A 21718-nucleotide genomic window follows, 5' to 3' on the forward strand; every position below is an offset into this window, starting at 1 on the left:
ATTTTGTGTTTTGTTTGCTTTCTTCAATGAGTGGCCTTTTACAGACGTTCTTGCTTGATAATAAAAAAAAGAAATATCTGTAATGGGGCTGAAATAATCCGGCTTTCTATGCCTTGAAAATTGGCGTGAGTGGTAATTTTACAAGATAATAGCAATCCAGCTCTGGACATCGAGCTGTAAAGCAAAATATCTAAACTTGTTACAGTATGTGAATCTTGCTATGATGTGTCAATATCTCTAGCATGTTCTCAGTGCTGAGGGCTGTGCACTATATGTTAAAGGCAAATGTAATTGTCTACTCATCTGAAGTAGTATATATGATTTCTTCATATCATTTGTTCCAACTACAAAAATTTTATGCGTGCATTGTTCACTTCTAGAGTTAAAAAGACACCATGAGATATTACTCAACAGTATGCGTTGCAATCTTTCAACATGAATTCAGGAGTATTATATGTTGTGTCGTGCTTAGTTACTTTGTACGTACAAAGTATTTATATGAATACACAAAATCTGATTCCTCCATCGCCTGTTGTTTGTAAATCACGAAGCAAATAAATAATTTCAGCCTGCACTTGTTGCTTGCAATATACTTCATATTGAAATGTTTTCTAAAAATCTGCGACAAGAATGATCTACCTTAGTTTTGCTTCTACTGCTGACATTGATATAGCAATTTCTGTAGAAAGATGTGCACCATGAGCAAAATACGGATGCAAAATAAATAGCTGATTTTGAATCAGTTTTTCGAAAGCTGCAATACCATTGATACTTTGCACAATAAGTGCAATGTAAAGGCAATGAAGGTAACTGTAGACTTGTGTTTTGTCATTTGACGGGTAGCAACAATTTCTGGTACCCTATCTGAGCTGATGCAGCAACCTAATCTATACTCCACAGAAAAATTGAAAGTTTCTTCACAAGTGACTGATTCACACAGGCTTGGGAATAGGACTAGCATATTTAATGAAATCATTCTGAAACATAATTAATCAGCATTCTAAAGATGAATGGATAGTGGTAACATGGCCAGTGGCTCACAAGTGGTTGTGTTATGCTCCTGTCACACTGGAAATTTTATTGTCATTCGAATCGAATGGCATTAGCATTGAATGACATTATTCGGTTGTTACGCAGTAATATTTATTGCCATTAGAATCGAATTACTTCTGCAATCAAATGAATCTGAAAAAAATCAGTCGGTTTTGCACTCGTGGTGAATGACTAAAATGACATTGAACATTCATAATTTCAGAAGCAGTGATGTAAAGAGGTAATTAATTTTGTGTTATTTAAGGCATCTGCTATTTTTACTAGAAAAAAAGCTGTACGGCAGGCTTTCACAAAATGTTTTTTACTCTCCACCTCAGTGGCATCTGGCAGCTGTCGCTTTACTAGTCGGTCATACTGTAAGCAGTCGGGCGCCTGTATGGATCTATTTGACAGTCTCGCCTCTTCCTCTGATTGCTTTGTTTACAATGCATGCACACATCAACTAACTGCTTCGGCTACTGCAACCGAGCGTCGTCCAGCACTGCCACGTCAGTCGTATTCTTTTGTCTTCAATTTATTGGCTATGGCTACTAAGCTGGTCAAACCTTGTTTTTGCTTGTAGAGGCTAGAAATTCTGGAATTAGAAGTTTTATATGCGTGTTATTCTGGTGAAGTGACACGCCATATTTATGTTAAAATAAATTGACTTTCTACATAGACATCCTGCATATACCTTGCTCTTGTTCTCTCACCAACTTTTTTCGCAATGATTGCTATTGATATCATGACTGACTGAAATCAATTTTTGTTGTGTACCACCACCACAGGTCGAATGGCATTTATTGCACTGAAGTAATTTGCATCCAATGACATTAAAATGTCCAGTGTGACAGGTATTAGATATGGTATAGCAGCTTACACTTTGAAGGAGTTTCGGTAGGTTAGCATGTTCCATAAGCTAGGGTGAATCGATATGTACTGACCCACCTGTCACATGTGTAAAGCTGATGTTATTAAAGCTTAGCCTTAATTTTCTATGTTTAGTTAGATTAGGGCAGTTTGTCTTGGCGTAAGCTTATAGAGATTTCATTCAGCATAGCACATATAACTTTGGTAACATGAGACACTAGGTTACACTATTCATCATCTCTGGTTACAGTTATGTGATTATGCGTGTTCTGCTTAAATATGTTGGCAGTTTATATCATGGCCAGACAATGTCGGCTGACAGCAATTTTTATTGGTTCATTGGTTCTGCAACTGTGCTTAAAGACCACCTCGACCTATATAAGTAGCCAGCTCCAAAGGGCCCGGCGTTTTAAAAGTGGCCAGCCCGTCCCTGAGGCACGACATTAATTAATTTAGTCACAACTCAAGATCCGCGATACAAGTTGACTCGTATATAGGCGGGCAGCACAGCGATCGTGAGTCGCGGTGGTTTGCGTGGCTTGTGTATGTGTTTGCTCATCGCTGCCAACCATGTCAACAAAATTGTAGAGACGTTCTAAGCCTAGTGGCTCCCCGCGATATCAGCGGCTGCAAGGGGAGCCTAGACGGCACTCCGCTGCGGCGACACCCGCGTTGATAACATCGCGTCGACATAACATCGACACTCACGTTTAGTAAGATCGTTTTGTGTAAAACGAAGGAGTGCTGAGCACAGACGTTTCTTTGCAGCTTCTTGGCTGCGAAGTATTCTGGTCGTGTTTGCAGGGGCTTGTTCCTATATACCACACAAATCGCCGCGGAAACCACTCCCACGCGTTGCAAGGCGGATCGCGCGCAGGTGTTTCCCGAACACGAGGGAGAGCGCCGCCGCTCAAGTCTGTTGCTTCCAGTGCCTTCCAGTGTGAAGCCAGCACGTTTTTTGACGCTGGATCGCACATGGGGACGCTGGCGCTCGCTGGGGCTGACTGGGACACCAGTGAGAACGCTGAGTCCCACTGGACGAGACGCTGGTTCCACTGCCATGACTCTCGGGCGCACTGGTTTGTGCTGTACAGGCGCTGGTTCTCGCTGCAGTTCGCTGGTTCGCACTGGAAACTGCGCTGGGTGTGTTTGTGCCGCGCTGGTTCCAGTGCGCGAGGACGATCGCTGCTCAATATTAAATGCTTTATACAATTTGATCGCTTAATACTAGTCTCTTGTCCTAAATAACGTTATATCTTAGGGTCATAACACTCTATTTCGTGTCGCAGCTTGGTGCAAAGGTGCGTAAGCTGCCCTGTTTATACATGCACATTTCGCACGGAAGATCACTCTCGTTTTTTGCATTTTCCCTTTTGACTGGGCAGATAGCTAAATTCTTGAACGAAATCACGCAGACGCAGAGGACGCCGCGTTTTTTAGTAGTTTGCGCGTAACATATCACTGGGATTTGTCGCCGTTGTCGCAGTGTTGTGGAGTGGACATGAAATCCAGAAGTTGTTCAGACGCGCTCGAACGGACCCCGAGTTCGAAGCCTACCGCTGATTGATATTATCGCACCGACAACGAAGTTGAGGCGGTTCGCGCGCTTCCACTTTCCCTAGGAAGAAGAAGAAGGCGCCGACTAGTGCGGACGTGGAAAGATCGGCTCCCGCTTTCGTAAATATTTTCGGTCTGCTTTTTGTGTCACCTACCACGGAAATGCACGCCATTCGACACGGTTTCTTCTGAGGACTTCCTTTGGTGAGTGGCCTTTGCGCGGAAGCCGTGGAACGTTTTGTGCAGACCACGCCGCGGCGACGCTAGGCGCGGGTAGACTTAGGCCTAACGCGACGAAGAGGGGCATTATGCCCGAAGTAGAAATGGTGTTAGGAGAAGCAATCTCCCCCGAAGAAGCCAACAGCCCAGGCTGGACGACAGCGTTGGGCAAGCGCAAGAAAGCCCTGCAAGAAACACCAGTTTCAACGAGCAAGAGAGCTCACATGGGCTCGAAGGGTGGCTGCCGCACGGCTGCCCCGCAAGGCGTGTTGAAACGTCTCGCAGCCTCGTCGAGGCTCCCCAGACTACCTAGGGAGCACATACGAATTATTGTCCGCCCAAGGGGCGGGCTTGACGTCAAGAAGATAAGCCAAATCAAGCTGGCTCAAGCCTTGGCCATGGCGGCTGCACTAGCCCCCACAGAAACTGAGGGCGGCGTAATCTGCCCTAATTTCACTCAAAACGTTCTCGTCGTATCCACCCCGGAGAAGAAGAACGCCGCCGCTTATGCAGGAATCCAGCAAATCCGCATAAGCGAAGGACTCTACAAAGTAGCCGCATACATAGCGGCCCCAGACAACACCTGCAAAGGGGTCATACGAGGGGTCGACGCAGACATCAGCGAGGCCCAACACCAGCGCATGATTGTCAACCATCGTAACCCGAAGGCTCTGGAAGTCAAACGAATTAAGAACACCACAACAGTGGTTGTCCTCTTCGACGGCATGAAAGTGCCTAACTATGTCATGTGCGGCGTCAGCCTTCTGCGCTGCACGCTCTACAAAGGCCAAACCGAGGTGTGCTACGCGTGTGGCGGCTTGGGACATCGCGCGGACGTCTGCCCCAACGCCACCAATGAGGATTGCCGGGGCTGCGGACTAAGCTCACCACCCGATGACCACCAGTGTTCGCCGAAGTGCGCCCTTTGCGGAGGCCCGCATCTTACGGCGGACAAAACGTGTAAGCAGCGCTTTCAAGTCCCATACGTCGTACGCAGACGCCGACGGCGCCGTAAGCGCGCCAACAACAAGCACCAGCAGCAACAGCTGGCCAAGGAGAACAGGCCACGTGGCTCCAGCGCGGCGGGAGCCCCCAGGAGGGTGCGCTCCGTCACGCCCTCTGCTCGACAACGCAGCCTCTCCAGAGGGCGCTCTCGTTCCCGAGGGTGATGATGATGATGAAAAACATTTATTCAACGGATTGAGAGTTTGCAGGCCGAACATGGCCCTTTACATAGGTGGAGTCCTTAGTCGGGGACCCCACTGGACGAAGCTGCTACCCGCGCCCGTTGGACTAGAGCCCTTTGGGACTCCAGCGCCGAGCAATTGAGTAGGGCTGCCTCCCATGCCTCTCTAGTGGGGGAAGGGTTGGGGGGAAGGGACGGATTCATCTGACATGCCCACACCATGTGAAAGTTATCGGAGACTTCCCCACAGTGAGGGCATCGCCCATCAACTTTTGGGTCAAAATGTTTTGCTATTGCAGGACACAACAGGGTGTTTGTCTGCAGGCGCCGCAGTGTTCGTTCATCGGCCTTACTGAGGCCCTTAGCAGGGACCGGGAAAAGCCGATGACGTTCGCAATAGTCTGCCAGAATTTCCCTGAACCGCAGAAGCGGTTGTCTAATCTCTGAGCCGGAAGAGTCTGGTTGAGGTGCCCGGTGGGTAAGCGCTCGGGCGGCCGCGTCCGCAGCCTCGTTACCTCTAAGGCCCTGGTGGCCCGGAGTCCAAATAATGCGTTTGGGTGAGGGGTCCGATTCCCTCACGGCTCGCTGTAAAATGCGGTAGGCTAAAGGTGATACCTCGCCCGCCAGGTAGTGCTCACAGGCTCTGCGCGAATCTGTGATGATTACCTTCGAATTCGGGTCCGAGGCGGCAAGTGCTATAGCAACCTCCTCGGCCTGCGCGGAGTTGAAAGCGCGGTAGGAAAGTCCGTTAACTCGTTGGTCCTGGTGAACTACGGCAGCCGTGTAGAATCCTGTGGGCGACGGCCCTGCCACATCAACGTAGTATACACCCTGCTTTAATCCATATTGGTGTTCGAGAGCCCGAGCGCGCGCCTTTCGTCTGCCTTCATGTGTCAGCGTGTCCATGTTGCGCGGGAGTGGAGGGACCCAGAGCTTGTGACGCCAGAGCTCCGGAAGCCTGCATGTCTCCTCTGGAATGCACTCGTGTTGTATGTGCAAGCGGTCTAGCAAGTGGCGCCCGGACACCGTCTGCGAGAGTCGCGTGTATTGGTTCACAAGGTGGGCCTCCTTTAACTCCTGGTAGGAGTTAAGCACACCTAGAGCCAACAACTTAGCGTTGCAGGTAGCCACCGGGAGGTCCAAAGCTCGCTTTGTAACCTTCCTTATGATGGCGTCGATGCGTTCATCGTGTTTCTTTGTAGTTCGAAGGTAGGGTACGGAGTATAGGATCCTGCTGGTTACGAAGGCATGGGCGAGCCGAAGCGCGTCCCTGCCCCGCAACCCGCCGCGTTTGTTGGAAACGCGGTGGATCATACGTCCGACCTGTTCGCCTATGCGTTTGAGTTTGTCGATAGTGGATTCCGGGCTGAGTCTGTGATGGATGAACAGACCCAGGATCCGGATCTCCTCGACCTCTCTAATAGGACCTCCCATCAGAAAGAGACGCAAACTCGTGTTGTCTTTGGGATTGGTTTTAATGTGAAGAAGTTCCGATTTCGCAGGAGCGCATTGGAGACCACAGCGGATAGCATAACTATCGACGATGGAGGCGGCCCGCTGGAGGCGGTCCTCCATTTCCCCAACGCTCCCTTCGGTAGTCCAAATTGTTATGTCATCCGCGTAAAGTGCGTGGTGGATGCCTTCCACCCGGGCCAATTGATGTGGAAGCTGCATCATGGCAATGTTGAAAAGGAGTGGCGACAAGACCGCTCCTTGGGGAGTGCCCCGTGTGCCCATGGTGTATGGGCCATATTCCTCGTCCTCGATCTTAAGGAGGGCCTGACGCTTCGAGAGGAAATCTCTGACGTAAGCGAATGCCTTGTGCCCGCAATCCGTGGTGCTCAGGTTTGCCAGGATGCTGCTGTGACGAACGTTGTCAAAGGCCCCCCTAAGATCGAGGGCAAGGATGGCCTTGTCGTTGTGGCGCATGGCTGCTGGTCGTATTATGTCGCGATGTAGTTGGAGGAGGACGTCCTGTGCAGACATATGCGGGCGGAAACCAAACATAGTGTCTGCAAAGAGGCCCTTAGCCTCCATGTACGGAGAGAGGCGATCCCGAACCATCTTCTCCATAAGTTTGCCCGCACACGAAGTTAGTGAAATGGGCCTTAAGTTGTCGGTATTTACGGTCTTGCCTGGCTTAGGGATGAAAGTGACCAAGGAGGTCTTCCAATCAGGAGGGAGTGGATGCCCGTCCCAGATCTGATTAATGTACTCTAGCAAGTGAAGGCAGGCCGAGTCCGGAAGATTCGCCAATAGTTTCACTGTTATGCGATCACGGCCCGGAGCCGTACCTCTGCGCATCTTAGCTAAAGCCGCCCTAAGGTCGTGGAATGTAAAAGGGGCATCGAGATCTGGATTAGGCTTGCCCGCGTACTCGTACTCGGGCCCAATCGGGTCCTCTATGCGGCAGAGATACCTGTCGCATAGCGTGTCCGCGAGTTGAGCTGTCGTGCCTTGGTACCCGCGCAAAGCTCTCAGAAGTTGTCGTTGCGTCTCCCCTCTCGTCTGAGTGGGGTCAATGAGGCTGCGAAAGAGACGCCACGTCCCTCTCGAGCTCATTTGACGCGCTGCCAAATTGCACTTTTCCATCCAATTTGAGTCCGTGAGCTGGGCAGCATACGCTGCGGCTTGCTCCGTGAGTTCGGTAATGCGAGCCTTAAGCTTCCGATTCAGCTTTTGCTTCTTCCACCGTTTGGTAAGGCTTCGGCGCGCCTCCCACAGGTGCATTAGGTGATTGTCCACTGCGGGGATGTCTTCGGAAGTCTGAACTGTCGTAACGTGTTGTTGCTGTATTCTGTGTAATTGCTTTGCCCACTCAGCGTAACCGCTGGAAAAGAGCAAGGGAGGTACCTCCTGCATTCTGAACTTATGCCAATCAGTCAATTTGGCCTTGCTCCACTTTTTGCGAGCCGCCTTCGCCATAAGAGTGATCCGGAGAAGGCAGTGATCGCTACCAAGACAGTCCCCCAGGTTCTCCCAGGCGGCATCTTTAGCGTTCTTAGCGAGAGATAGGTCAGGGCATGTGTCACGCGTTACCGAATTGCCCACGCGTGTGGGCCATGCCGGATCCGTGAGCAGCGTGAGACAAAGTGTGGATATTAGCTCCGCCAGTTTGCGTCCTCTGGCCTTCTCAAAGCGGTATCCCCAATGAAGGCTGGGAGCGTTGAAGTCCCCAATAATCACGAGAGGTTCCTTGTCAGCCAGTTTGAGCGCGCGGTAGAAGATTTCGTTGAAAGTTACGCGCTGCTTGTGCGGGGGGCAGTAAATATTCAGAATATGTATTGACGGGTAATGGCGCTTAAGTGGCAGGACCTTGACCATGGTGTATTCCTGTTCAATCTCCAAGTCGAGATCCACCGGGACTGCGGTGTACGCCTTGTTCACCAGGATGCACGTTGTAGGACATCCTTGAAACGAGCTATACCCAGTGAATTTAGCTTCCGCGCCGGGTTCCTGTAGAGCCAGGACCGCCGGCACGGAACCGAGGGACTGCAGGTAGAGCTGGAGGTGCGACCGTTTCTTCCAGCTCCGAAAACCCCTGCAGTTCCACTGTATGATCTCGAATTTCTCTTCTACGGCTTTGTTATGGGCTTTCCGCTGGGGTCGGATAGCCATAGTGAAGGTAGTTTTTAATTGTGAAGGGCAGGCCCACTCCCCGAAGGCGATGGCACCTCAGACCGAGGCACCACGATCTCCGGGGAGGTGGCAGCCGGACTGTGTTCCTGGGAGCCTATGGTCTGACGAGTGACCACCTTTCTCCTACGCGAATCCGGTCGCGGGGAACGAGAGCGAGAGCGGCTGTTCCTAAATTGGACGCCAGCCCGTTCCTGTACTGCGGACAGGACAGTGTCAATCACGGCTGGAGTTATGCTCTGAACAATGTGCGGGAGCTGTTGTTCCCAGAGTTCCCGGAAGGAAGCCCTGATGTCTGCTAAAATTTTACCTGGCATGTCCGCAATTGTGCGTTCTAAATTTTCCAAACGGTGCTCTACGATGGGCATGCGCTCGACAGTTGTGCTGCCCGAGCACTGCGAGACGCTAGATAGTTCTGACGTGGCCGAAGCCCTGTCATCTTGTTCTGCCACCTCAGCTTGCTGCATGGGCTCCGAAGGCCCGTCCTGTGCCCGAGGCTCTGCGAGCCTGGCCAATTTTGCCTCTAGCTCTTGTATTTTGTTAGCTAGAATTTCGGTCTGGCGCCTGAGTTCAGCATTTTGCTGCTGTAGGGCGGCTTCGGTTGGGAAGGGAGAGGGAGGCCCGGAGACAGCCCTAACCCAACCGCTCACCTTGGTTTCGGCGTTTCCCAGGGACGGGAAATCCCCAGCGTTGAAAGTCGGCGCCTTCGTCCTGGTCCCGTAGTTCGCGTTCGTCTTGACTTGTCCAGACTTGCCCGTCGCAGTGGTAGACTGCCTGTTGTTGACATTGGTGTGCGGAGCCTGCTTGGGAGCCGACTTCCGCCTGGCGTTGGTCGGTGGAGTCCTCGGTTTGATAGGCTTCCGGTACTTGCCGATACAGCCGGCAGCACCGGTGAGGTGGTTGCCCCCGCAGATGAGGCAACGAGGGGTGCACTCATGTTCAGCAGGGCCCTCGGAAGTGGTAGCCACTTGAGAGCCACAGCGGCCGCAGCGTCCTGACTGTGGATTCGGGCAGACGTCAGCCCGGTGCCCCACCGTGCCACAGCAGTCACAGGCGGGGATCGTCTTCTTATAAAGTCTTACAGGGATGCCCTGGTCGCTGCAGTAGATTTGACGGGGCACCCTCTTCCCTTCGAAGGTGACCACTGCGACGTTAGAGTCGCCCAGTTTCCTCACGGAGAGAATCTCGCCGTGCCTCCATCTCAGCTTTTGCTTAAGGGAGATCGATGTATCGTTGGGGTCAATGTTGATGACCCCCTTGCAGACGTCACCCGAGGCTTTGGCGTGTCCACGGAATGGGAGCTGGCGGTCCCCGACCACCAGCATGACGTCCCCGAGGAGCCTCTCGGCGGCGGGCACTGAGTTCAGTCCACACACTAATACATTTTGATCCCATACAGGCCATACAGAGAGGTCCACCTCTCCACAGTCACGTATGAGGTTGCGCACCGCAACTCCGGCTTGGCCTGGAACGAAGGTCGCCTTCAGGTCCAATGTTGTGCATGGCTTGAGCACCACGATGAGTTCGTCGCGCCCAAAGCGCGGCGTTTGCTGCGGCCGCCATTGGGGCTTGCGGGCTCCGCCTTTCAAGGTCGCGCTAGCCGCGTCCCCGTGCGCCGCATGCGCGGAGCGAGCCGGCGTCTGTTGCTGCTTGGCGGCACCGGCGACTTTCGGAACGTGAGGCTTCTGCTTGCGTCGCCATATGCGGACCATGTCGTCCAAATATTCTTCTTCTGATGGTGGAAGGTCCTCGAGTTGAGCTGTATCCATGCGTACGACTTGCATAGAAGCAGGATCGTAGCCAGTCACAGTCTTCGGAGCCGCCATTGCCGGGCAGTCTCCGGCCGGGGCTTGCGGACGCCGCACCGCCGTTAGGTCTAGCGGTGCGGCGGTCGGCGAAATCTTCGAGCACTCAGGAATTAGTCAAAAATGGGCCCACCTTGATGAAAGTGGTGTCCACTTGTGCCGCTGATCTTCACGGAGACGATGGTACCAAAATTTGCGAGATCCGGGTTGAATGACCGCAATTAGAGGCGATCATTGGCGGAGCCGAGGTTAAGCGCGTTCGTCGCCGCCGACGCGCCAATAGCGTCCCCCTTCCCGAGGGCGCTCTAACTCCCGGGTTCGGATCCAGGAAACGCCAATCTGGGCCGATCGTGTCAAGTCGAAGCAGACGACGCCGGCTTCAAAGGTAACGCAGGTAGCATTGCCGGAGCATAAGGTTGATCCCAGAGTCGCTCAACTCATGCAAGAGAACGCTCGACTCAAAGCAGAAATGCAGCAGATGAGGGCCGACTTTGAGTCTTTCCGTAAGTCGTACCCCTCGCAAGTCGAGAAGCAACCGGTGCCCCCCTCAGGGGAGCCACAGGCGCGCTCGGGTAAACGTAGGGCCGCGCCCCCAGAGGGGGACGCTGACTCTATGGAGACCGAGTCCAATAACAAGGACTTAGAAAACATGCAGCGGGCTATTCAGCAGCTCGTTGAAAGCGTGACTGTCCTCCTTAAAAGGATGGCGTCCCTGGAAAGTGCACAGGCCGCGTTAGCTACGGCTAGACAGCCTTCGAGGGAGCCCTGTCGGGCACCTTTACCCGCAAGCGCCGTCCCCGTGAACAAGATGGTGGAATGGCCAATCCAAGGCAATCACCATGGCGGTCAATCCCAATAAATTGGTTGTGTGGCAGTGGAACTGTGCCAGTTTCCAACGGCGCAAAGCTCCGCTGCAGCAATTCGTTTCGGCACAGGCGGTCAAACCGCACGTAATTCTTTTACAAGAAACTCTCGATGACGCGCCCACCTTCCCGGGATACCGGGTTGTATCGATATGGGAGGAAGGAAAGCGGGGTTTAGCAACCTTGGTCGCACGGAAGTGCTCCTTTCAAGTACACAAATTACAAATTGGCAGAACTAGGGCGGAAATCATTATGGTCGAAATTATCCCTAACAATTGGCTTAAGAGCAGTGTCTTTCTTTTAAACATATACAGCTCGCCGTCGGATCAACGGCAGTCATTCGCCACGATCATGACAAAGGCGGTAGCCCTGAGCAAGGGAGCCCCCATAGTAATAGCAGGTGACTTCAATGCCCCCCACAATGCCTGGGGATACCCCCGCCAATCCACCAAGGGCAATCACCTTGTCCAGGCAGTTGCTGACTGCTCACTGGAATTGATTACGGATGCTCAATACCCGACGCGAACCGGCACGTTAGTAGTCCGAGACACCACTCCGGACCTGGCGTTCGTCAAGAACGCCCCCGGAGCAGGATGGCAAAATTTGCAAGAGAACCTGGGCAGCGACCACTTCATTGTGGAGATTACCCTAACGATTAGCACAGCCCCTACCAGGGAATTTAAAGTGACGGATTGGGTTTGCCTTCCGGAAAATACGGAAGGCGGACCACACCGACTACGATAATCTCGATAGTCTGTTCACAAGACTACAGAAGGACGTACAAGCTGCGACCAAGGTGGTTAAGACCGACCTAAAGGTAGATCGTATGGACGCGCGCCTTGCACACCTCCTAGAAGCCAAAAACTCCATCCTGCACCGCTGGAGAACGCACAGACTCCACCGCCGGCTTCGTAAGAAAATTGCGGAGCTCAATCGTACAATTGAAACTCATTCCATCGAACTGTCCAAACAACAATGGAATGAAGTGTGCTCCTCGGTTGATGGGCAGATGAGAACGGGGGGCAAATGGAACCTGCTCAAACACTTACTCGACGACTCGCAAACCAAAAGCCATCAGAGACTAGCCATCGATCGCATAGTTCATAATCAAAAGGCGGCGGGCGTATTTGAACACGCCCTCTTGCAAGAGTTGGCCGAAAAGTATCTTCCGCTGGGCCACTCCGGTGACGGGGATTATCCTTGTTATCGGGGCGGAGCGGTGGGGGAGCTCGACGCCCCCTTCACGGAATCCGAAATCTGGGAGGTGCTGCAAACGCTCAACGGTCGCTCTGCGCCGGGCCCGGATGGCATCTCCAATAAGCTCCTCCGAAACTTGGACGAACAATCAGTTGCGCTGCTCACCGGGGAGGTCAATAAAATTTGGGAAACGGGCCTAGTCCCCGACTCCTGGAAGACAGCCTCAGTGGTGCTCATCCCGAAACCAGGAAAACCTCTTGGGCCGGAGAACACGCGGCCCATCTCGCTCACGTCCTGCGTGGGTAAGGTGGCCGAACATGTCATTCACAACCGTATATCTAGGCATATAGAAAATAATGAGTTATTCCCTCACAACATGGTCGGCTTTCGGCCGGCACTCTCCACACAGGACGTCATGTTACTTATAAAGAGGCAAATCATTGATGTCGACACTAGAGACACTCGGGGCATCCTTGCTCTAGACTTGTCCAAGGCTTTTGATAACATCTCGAACCGGTTCGTACTAGACGCCATCTCAGATCTGGGCCTGGGGCCACGATTCCATGCGTACGTTAGCTCCTTCCTCAGGGATCGCAAGGCCACTGTCAAAATAGGGCAAATCAAATCGAAGGAATTTACATTGGGAGCGAGAGGCACCCCGCAAGGGGCGGTCATCTCTCCCCTACTGTTTAACATCGCTATGAAGGGCCTCTCGGACAGACTGGCCACAGTAAGAGGAACGGGTCACGCCCTTTACGCGGATGATATTACCGTGTGGTGCTTGGGAGGGTCTGACGCTGCAGTTGAGAGTGCGCTCCAAGAGGCGCTCGACATCACAGAATACTTCCTACTAGACACGGGCCTGAGTCTGTCACCAACCAAGTCCGAACTTCTATTGTATAGGCCCACCCGACGGGGGGTTAGGTACTCCACACCCTTAGATCGAATTCCCATAGCCCTCTATACGAAGGACGGACAACAAATTCACAGAGTGGATACCATCAGGGTCCTCGGACTCTTGCTGGAATCTCGCGGGGCAACTCACAGACTATAGCCCGCATTACTTCGAAGACGGAGAATATGCTTCGGCTTATCCTCAGGGTCTCGAACCGCAGAGGGGGTTTAAGCGAGAGCAATCTACTCAGACTCTACCACGCGTTTCTGATGAGCCACGTTAACTATGTAGCCTCCGCGTTGCGCTGGTCTAAAGGGGATGAGGCCAAAATCGACGCCCTCATGCGCACAAGCATCAAGCGCGTGCTGGGTTTACTACTCACTACCAGCACAGCGCGTCTCATGCAACTAGGCATGCACAACACCCTATCAGAGGTGATCGAGGCCCAACGAGTGGCTCAAATAATTCGACTATCATCATCGCGAGGGGGGAGACGCATCCTCGAATCCGTTGGATGCGGTCACCAGGAAATCACGGAGCGCAACGTGACCCTATCACCCATGGTCCGAGATACGTTCAAGGTAGATCCCATGCCACGTAACGTCCACCCTCAATACAATGTAGGGCGCCGGGTAGCCAGGGCTCGTTCCCTGTTAAAAGCGGCTGCTGCCACTCCGAATCTGGCATGTTTCGTTGATGCCGCCCAGTTCGAGTGCTCTGATCACTATGCCGTAGTTTCGGTTGACTGTAATGGCACTCTCATTAATTCAGCATCCGTGCGGAAGGTTTCTTCAACAGTAGCCGAGCAAGTTGCTATAGCTATAGCACTGAAGGACCCTTTACGTTCCAATATCTTTACAGACTCCAGATCGGCAGCCCGAGCTTTCGCCTCCGGCTCGATCTCAAAGGAGGCAGCGGCCATCCTCGGCAGCGAGGGGGCTGCTGGTTTTCATAACATCAAATGGTTCCCGACCCATATGGGAATCAATGTACACTCTGAGCTTGTTAACGCCAATAAGTTGGCCCATGACTGTGCGCGAGGTCTTACACACCGCGGCGGTTCAGGTGGACTCACGGGCGGCCACTTAGGGCTGTATAGGGATTCGCTTCTCACCTTCCACGAAGTCTTGACACATTATCAACTTGCTCGGTGGGCCTTTCCGCTACCACACCCTAAACTTAGTAGACCACAATCGTCGGCGGTTCGCATGCTTCAGACGGGGTCATTTCCCTCCAGGGGCAGATTCAGTCACTTCACGCCTAACGTAGAACCCCACTGTCCAGACTGTGGGGGGGCGTACTGCTCCTTGTCCCATATGCTCTGGCAATTCCCTGCGTTACGCAGCTCATCGCTAACCACTCTAACCGACTGGGAGGCAGCCCTTAAGAGCGGCGACCTCTCAGAGCAACTACGGGCTGCCCAGAGGGCCTGCGACAGGGCGGAGGACCACGATCTTCCGACCCCGACGTAGGTGCGGCCCGCGACGGCTACGGGGACTCCCTGAAAAGGGGGGTACCCTAACGCCGGTTCCTCAGGACCATTAATAAAGTTCTTTGTCTGTCTGTCTGACTTTCCCTATTGTACTAAGAGAAGGTTCTGGGGCTCAAATACACGCATTTTAGCTTTCGCCAGCTACCCGCGCCGAGATCGGTCCCCACCGAAGCTCAGGCGTATCCGCCGAGTCGGTCTGCACGCTATCGGCGCGTCTGGGCTCACGAATCAACAAGTCTAAACAAGGATAAATCACTCTATATTTCAACTTTCGCATCGGTGTTCTTAAATAAACTGTTTTTTTTTCTTTCGTGTCTCCGGTGCCAGTACAAGAAGCGATGCGCGCCTATGTGACGCGTCATAAACACAAGCATACGTGCTGTCGCCGAAGGCTGCCAGCACTAGCCTGCGCTTCTCTAACGAAGATATATGACTAAACGGACGTGTCAATTGAATCGCATCACTGAACTTAGAAAACGTTGCATATCCCATGCCTGAAGAACAAGAAACAGCTATCGAAATCAGTGGTAACAGCCCATACAGCTTCCCGGGTCGGCGGTTAATTTAGGACTTTTTTGGTAGTTAAAGTACCTATAGCAAGTGAAAATCGATGGTGTGACACTTCCAAGCATACTACTCAATAAGAACAGCAACTTTATTTCTCTGGTACAGGCGTGAGTTTACTATTTGGCGTGATTACTATTTGGTATCTGTATGAGACCTCCCTCTGCCAAAGTAAAATATAGTAAATTATTCACGAGCTACCAGCTGCAGACATGGCGTAGTGGTAAAGCACCGCGCTTGGGATCTGAACGTCGATAGTTCGATTCCTAGTCTGAATTTTTTTTCATTAGTACGTTCTTTATTGCTTTTTGTAATATAAAAATCTATACAAGTTTCCGGGAACCGCGTATTTAACGCGCTATAGCTCTTTTTCGCACCAGTACGCCGTGTCTGACTAGCGCCCCAGCATGCAGCGCGCGACACGGGCCCATAATCCGGCGTTGTATTGGACACACGGTACTGGATTTTGCAATAGGATTGCCAGGGAAGCGGCAGCGACGGCTGCAGACGACGCAACGAGGAGGCAGCGTGATACATTTCGTCGTCTGTTTCGATTAGTAATCGTCGCTGTGACGGAGAAGTCGCACTTTCTGCTGCAATTTGCTCAAGTTTGTGAACTGCTACCGACAGTTGTATACCACGAATTGTTTTGCGTTCAATGTACAAACGGCGCTATCTCGTAGATTGAGCGGCTGTACACAGCCAAAACGTGCCTTGCACAGGCGCACGACATCTTGTCGCATTGGCGTTTTCTCGGACACCGAAAATATTATCGCGGATTTTCAAGCGTACAGTCCAGGGAAGACGTCCAGCGCGTTTGAGCAGCGAGTGCAAATAACCTTGACACATTCACACAAAACACTAATCGGTCGTTGCAGCTACTCGGTGCACTGATGATACGTTCTCTCGTCAAATGATCACATGAAATAACCAGCGAAGGCACTGGAGCTTCACAAGCTTCACACGGACGCGCGCTGACACACGCACGCACGTCGCTATTAACTCCGTGGGGAGTTTGCAACCACGTGACGTGAAACTCCGTGCGGAGTATAATCGTGTCATGTCGTTTTTATACTCCGTTCCTAACCTATCGGAGTATAATGAAGACATATGCCGTCTTCACTCCGCTATGACGGAGTAAATACTTGGGGCATGGAGGTATTGGGGCTGATAAGCCGATAAAACTCCCATCTCGGCTAATTTTTGCTTACAGTGCAGTCCACTGCCATACTATCGACTTCCACCCACCTTCGGAGGCGAAGCGGGGGAAGATGCCGACGAGTGGCTCATCCACTACAAACGAGTGTGCAAGTCCAACGGCTGGGATGCAACCACTCATATCACCAATGTGGTGTTCTCCCTGAACGATACCGCCCTCGTGTGGTACTACTAGAACCACGACGACGCGCTTACGACGTGGGAACATTTTGTTGACGAGTTAAAAGCGTGTTTTGGGGACTCAGTCCCCAAAAAGAAGCGTGCGGAGCAGTCACTGTCGCAACGGGCGCAGCTACCAGGTGAGACATGCACAATATATATCGAAGAAGTGTTAAAACAGCGCAAGGTGGTCAGTGCTTGCATGTCGGAAGAAGCTAAAGTTGGACATTTGCTGAAAGGAGTGGCTGAGGATGTGTACAATTTTCTAATTGGAAAGGAGAGCCTCAGTTCTGTGTCCAACGTCATTCGGCATTGCAGAACTTTTGAAATGCTCAAGATGCGTCGGATTGCGCCAAAGTTTGGTCGGTTAGCAAACGTTACGACGCTTGCCAGTGCGCAAACGAGCACTTGCCTCGACCTTCCTTCGACCATCCGACAGATGGTCCGCGAGGAACTTTCCCGCCGCGAAGAGTTGTTGCATTCAACTGCTGACCACCATGGCGTGTACACGTCGCATGAGGCTATGACGTCGCCACATTCAGCCATCTACCGCTCCAACTGGTCTTCTGCAGCCGATCTCGCCTCCAAGCACACCTTTCCAACTAGTGGGCATTGACTTCGTGGGCCCATTTCCAAAATCAGCCAAGGGAAATTGTTAGATAGTTGTTTGCGTCGATTACCTCACGCACTACTGCGAGACGGCGGCCGTGCTCTCCGCAACTGCCACTGACGTTTTAACATTCCTGCTGCAGTATGTCATCCCGCGACATGACAACAACATATATATTGTAACGACGTAGGATCGACGAGTATGCGTAGCAGCACCGCCAAGAAACGCACTTTATCAGATGTCCAAGGGAACAACAACAACGTCTTCTTCGTTTCCCCCGCTTCACCTAAAAACCCGCGCTACTTCAGCGTCGTCCCCACTGGCGCATACCCGCTGAATTATAGTTCTGCCAAATATAGTTGTGTCATTTGCTCCCCCTTTAGAAAAGATCATCGTCCCGATGATAGAGGCTTGGAAAGCAGCGGTAAACAACTGTGCAGTCTTGGCAGTCCTCATAGTACAGCTTCATACGCAGCTCGTGAACGACCTCGGGTAAAGGCCGTCGGCGCTTTGAACAGTGCGAGCTGTCTGGAACGACTTCGTAGTTGACGTCACTGATGCGTCGGAGAGCTATATAGGGCCCGAAGTATTTGCGTAGGAGCTTTTCAGAGAGCCCACGCTCTCGAATAGGTGTCCAGATCCACACTTTGTCGCCGATGTTGTATGTTACGGCTTTGTGCCGAAGATTGTAGCGTCTGGCGTCAATGTCCTGTTGTTCGCGGATTCGCAGACGCGCAAGCTGCCTAGCCGCCTCTGCTCGGTGTGTTATCTCTTCAGCACCCGTCTCGTTGTCATCAAATTCATGAGGGAGCATTGCGTCTAATGTTGTTGTAGCCTCACGGCCGCATATAAGACTGAAGGGTGTCTTGGGAGTGGTCTCTTGACGAGCCGTATTGTACGCGAAGGTGACATAAGGTAGAACCTCGTCCCAGTTCCTATGCTCGACATCTACGTACATGCTGATCATATCAGCCAATGTCCTATTGAGTCGTTCTGTCAGTCCGTTCGTTTGAGGGTGATACGCTGTTGTCTTCCGGTGGGCGGTACCACTTAGACATAGAACGATATCTAAAAACTGCGCCATGAACGCAGTACCTCTGTCCGTGACGACTACTGCGGGAGCACCATGCCTTAAAACGATGGATTCCAGAAAAAATCGTGCCGCTTAATCTGCTGTTGCCCGTTGCAAGGCACTTGTCTCGGCATATCTAGTGAGATAATCCGTGGCAACGATTATCCACCTATTACCAGTAGTAGACGTTGGGAAGGGGCCCAGAAAGTCCATGCCTACTTGTGCAAATGATGTGGCCGGTACGTCAACAGGGTGCAGAAAGCCGGCTGGTTTGACGGATGGCCGTTTACGACGTTGGCAATCCAGACATGTCTGAACGTAACGTTTAACGACCGCAGTAAGTCTCGGCCAGTAGTAATTCTGCTGAATCCATGCCAATGTGCGAGTATAGCCCAAGTGCCCTGCAGTCGGCTCGTTGTGGCAGGCGTGTAAGATTTCACGTCGAAGCGATGATGGAACAACAAGTAAGTAGTTGCTGCCGCTAGGCGAGAAGTTCTTCTTGTAGAGGACGTTGCGACGCAAGCAGTATGATGCCACCCCTCTTGCGAAGAGCCTCGACACGCTGTTGGTTCGTCCTTCGAGGTAATCAATAAGCGGCAGCAATTCAATGTCATCCCGTTGCTGGCGTGAAAGATCGGCAGCATCCATGAGCCCCAGAAAAACCGCGTCGTCATAGTCTTGTGCTGCCGGCTCAACAGGTGACCGAGAAAGGCAGTCGGCGTCTGCGTGCCGTTTTCCCGACTTGTATGTAACAACAAAGTCGAACTCTTGGAGTCGAAGACTCCAGCGTGCGAGCCGGCCGGAAGGATCTTTCAAATTAATGAGCCAGCAGAGGGAATGGTGGTCACTAACGACGGTGAAAGACCGGCCATACAAATACGGACGAAATTTCAGAACTGCCCACACCATTGCGAGGCATTCTTTTTCAGTGGTGGAGTAGTTAGTTTCGGCTCGGGATAGCGTCCTACTGGCGTAAGCAATCACTTTTTCGCTGTCGTCCTGCCATTGTACTAGCACCGCCCCTAGACCGACGTTACTAGCGTCTGTATGCAATATCGTCGGGGCTTCCTAATCGAAGTGTGCTAATACGGGAGGAGATTGCACGCGTTGCCTGAGCTCGTGAAATGCCCGCTGCTGGTCTTCGCCCCAAGTAAAAGGCATATCTTCTCGGATGAGCTGTGTTAACGGCCATGAGATACGCGAGAAATTCGCAATAAATCGCCGGTAATATGCACAGAGTCCCAGAAAACGTCGCACGGATTTTTGTCTGATGGAATAGGGAAATCAGCGACGGCGGCAATTTTATCCGGATCAGGTCGGACTCCTTGGCTACTGCCGACGTGACCGAGGAACTGGAGCTCATGAAAACCAAAATGGCACTTCTCAGGCTTCAAAGTAAGACCGGCAGAGCGTATCGCTTCAAAAACAGTTTTCAGCCTTCGTAAGTGTTCGTCGAACGTTGCGGAAAAGACAATCACGTCATCCAAGTACACCAGGCATGTTTGCCATTTGAGTCCGGAGAGCACAGTGTCCATTAGACGCTGAAATGTTGCTGGCGCCGAACGCAAACCGAAAGGAAGTACCTGAAATTCATAAAGTCCGTCAGGTGTTACAAAGGCTGTTTTCTCACGGTCTCTCTCATCCACTTCGATGTGCTAATAACCGCTTTTCAAGTCCATTGAGGAAAAGTAGCACGAGTTTCGCAACCTATCCAAGGAATCATCAATACGTGGCAGTGGATAAACGTCCTTCTTTCTGACCTGATTGAGCTTCCGATAGTCGACGCAGAAGCGCAGGCTACCGTCCTTCTTCTTCACTAAAACTTCAGGTGATGCCCACGGACTATTATATGGTCGAATAACGCCATCTTCCAGCATCGTCTTCACTTGTTTTTGTATTGCTTCGCGTTCCTTTGGGGCCACACGATAAGGATTTTGTCGGATGGGTCTGGCATCGACATCAGTAATGATGCGGTGTTTGGTAAGTGGCGTTTGACCAACTCTTGACGCAGAGGAGAAACAGCCCTGGTACTGCTTGATGAGCTCAAGCAGACGGTTCCGCTCATCGGCCGTTAACCTCGGATTAACGTCTACAATAGGTGCAGCTGTGTGGATTGTAGAGGCCGACTCCTGCGCTAAGTGGCAGTCTTGTATTTCTGTCACTTCGTCGAAATAGGCAACAGCAGTGCCTCTAACAATGTGTCGGCGCTCCCTACTAAAATTTGTCAGCAAGAGTTCGGCGCTTCCGTCGATTACATTGATAAGTGCTCTGGCAATGGCCACACCGCAATTCAGTGCTAGCGCACTGATGTGTTCAGCTACTCCAGTCCAGCTTTGCAGGCTGTCACAGCGCACCTGTACGAGAGAGCAATTCCGCGGCAAAAGTACGACGTCGTCTGCGGCAATACGTAAGCGAGGTTGTTCTGGCTTCTCATGGGTGACATTATCTGAGCTCGTGGCAAATGTAACGCTTCTGTCACGGATGTTAATCACGGCGCCGTACTCCCGTAGGAAATCCATGCCCAATATAAGTTCTTTACAACACTCAGTAAGGATGACGAGGTTGACGACGAAGGTTGAACCGGCGATTAAGAGTCGGACCGTGCATTTCCCGACAGGTGTCATCAACTGACCTCCGGCGGTTCTTATGTTGGGCCCGTGCCATGGTGTCCTCACCTTCCTCAGTTTGTCAGCAACCTGTAAGCTAAGGAGAAAAATGGGAGCCAGTGTCAACCAGAGCGGCTATTTCGTGGCCGTCAATGCAAACGATGAGCTCGGCGCTCACGATGTCAGTTACGTTTTTCGTACTTCTATCCGTCGTATTCGTCGTTGTGCTGGGCGCCTTTTTCGTCAATGTCGTCTTCACGTCATCGTTCGTCGATAACGGGGGATGTGGAGCAGTTCGAGTATTGGCAACCTCACCCCCGGAGGTCGCTGCGGCTAGTTTCCCCGTCGAAGGTTAGGCGATCTGCCCCTAGTGACGTAAGCAAAACTGCGACGAGTCGGCGAATTTAAGCGCGCCGGACATGGAGGAGAACGTGGTCGGGGCGTCGTTGTATTTGGTGGCTGACTCTTCACAGGAGCGCCGTCGTAAGCGCGTCGACCGTCGTACGGAGAATAAGCATAGTTGGCAGGAAAACTTGGGTGTTGAGCGGTGCGATGGTTGTTCCATTTGCGGCAAACTCTATAGACGTGTCCAGCTTCACCACAATGGTAGCACACTGGTCGACGGTTGACGGTGCGCCACAAATCGGTTTTCCGACGCTGGTAGTTCGGCTCTCCATGGAGCCAAGGAGTGGCGTGCGCATGTCGAAAATACGGCGTTGTTTGTGCTGGCACGATCG

At 52.1% G+C, this 21718-nt stretch overlaps 2 protein-coding genes across 3 annotated transcripts in view; both read right to left on the bottom strand.

Moving 5' to 3' along the window:
• The window catches only part of LOC135897124 (calcium-activated chloride channel regulator 1-like), a 594363-nt gene that overhangs the window by 393820 nt on the left and 178825 nt on the right, over positions 1–21718 (bottom strand). The gene's annotated exons all lie outside the window — the stretch shown is intronic.
• LOC139046921 (uncharacterized) lies at positions 4866–6939 on the bottom strand. The gene has a single exon (XM_070520849.1). The coding sequence runs from the start codon at positions 6935–6937 to the stop codon at positions 4925–4927; it is 2013 nt and encodes a 670-aa protein (XP_070376950.1). The 5' UTR covers positions 6938–6939; the 3' UTR covers positions 4866–4924.

This window comes from Dermacentor albipictus, chromosome 6, assembly GCF_038994185.2.
Source record: "Dermacentor albipictus isolate Rhodes 1998 colony chromosome 6, USDA_Dalb.pri_finalv2, whole genome shotgun sequence".
In the NCBI taxonomy this organism is placed as follows: domain Eukaryota; kingdom Metazoa; phylum Arthropoda; class Arachnida; order Ixodida; family Ixodidae; genus Dermacentor; species Dermacentor albipictus.

Bases quoted from the DNA above. Each gene is read 5' to 3' on its own strand.
- LOC139046921 (XM_070520849.1), bottom strand. From the start codon at position 6,937: ATGGAGAAGATGGTTCGGGATCGCCTCTCTCCGTACATGGAGGCTAAG.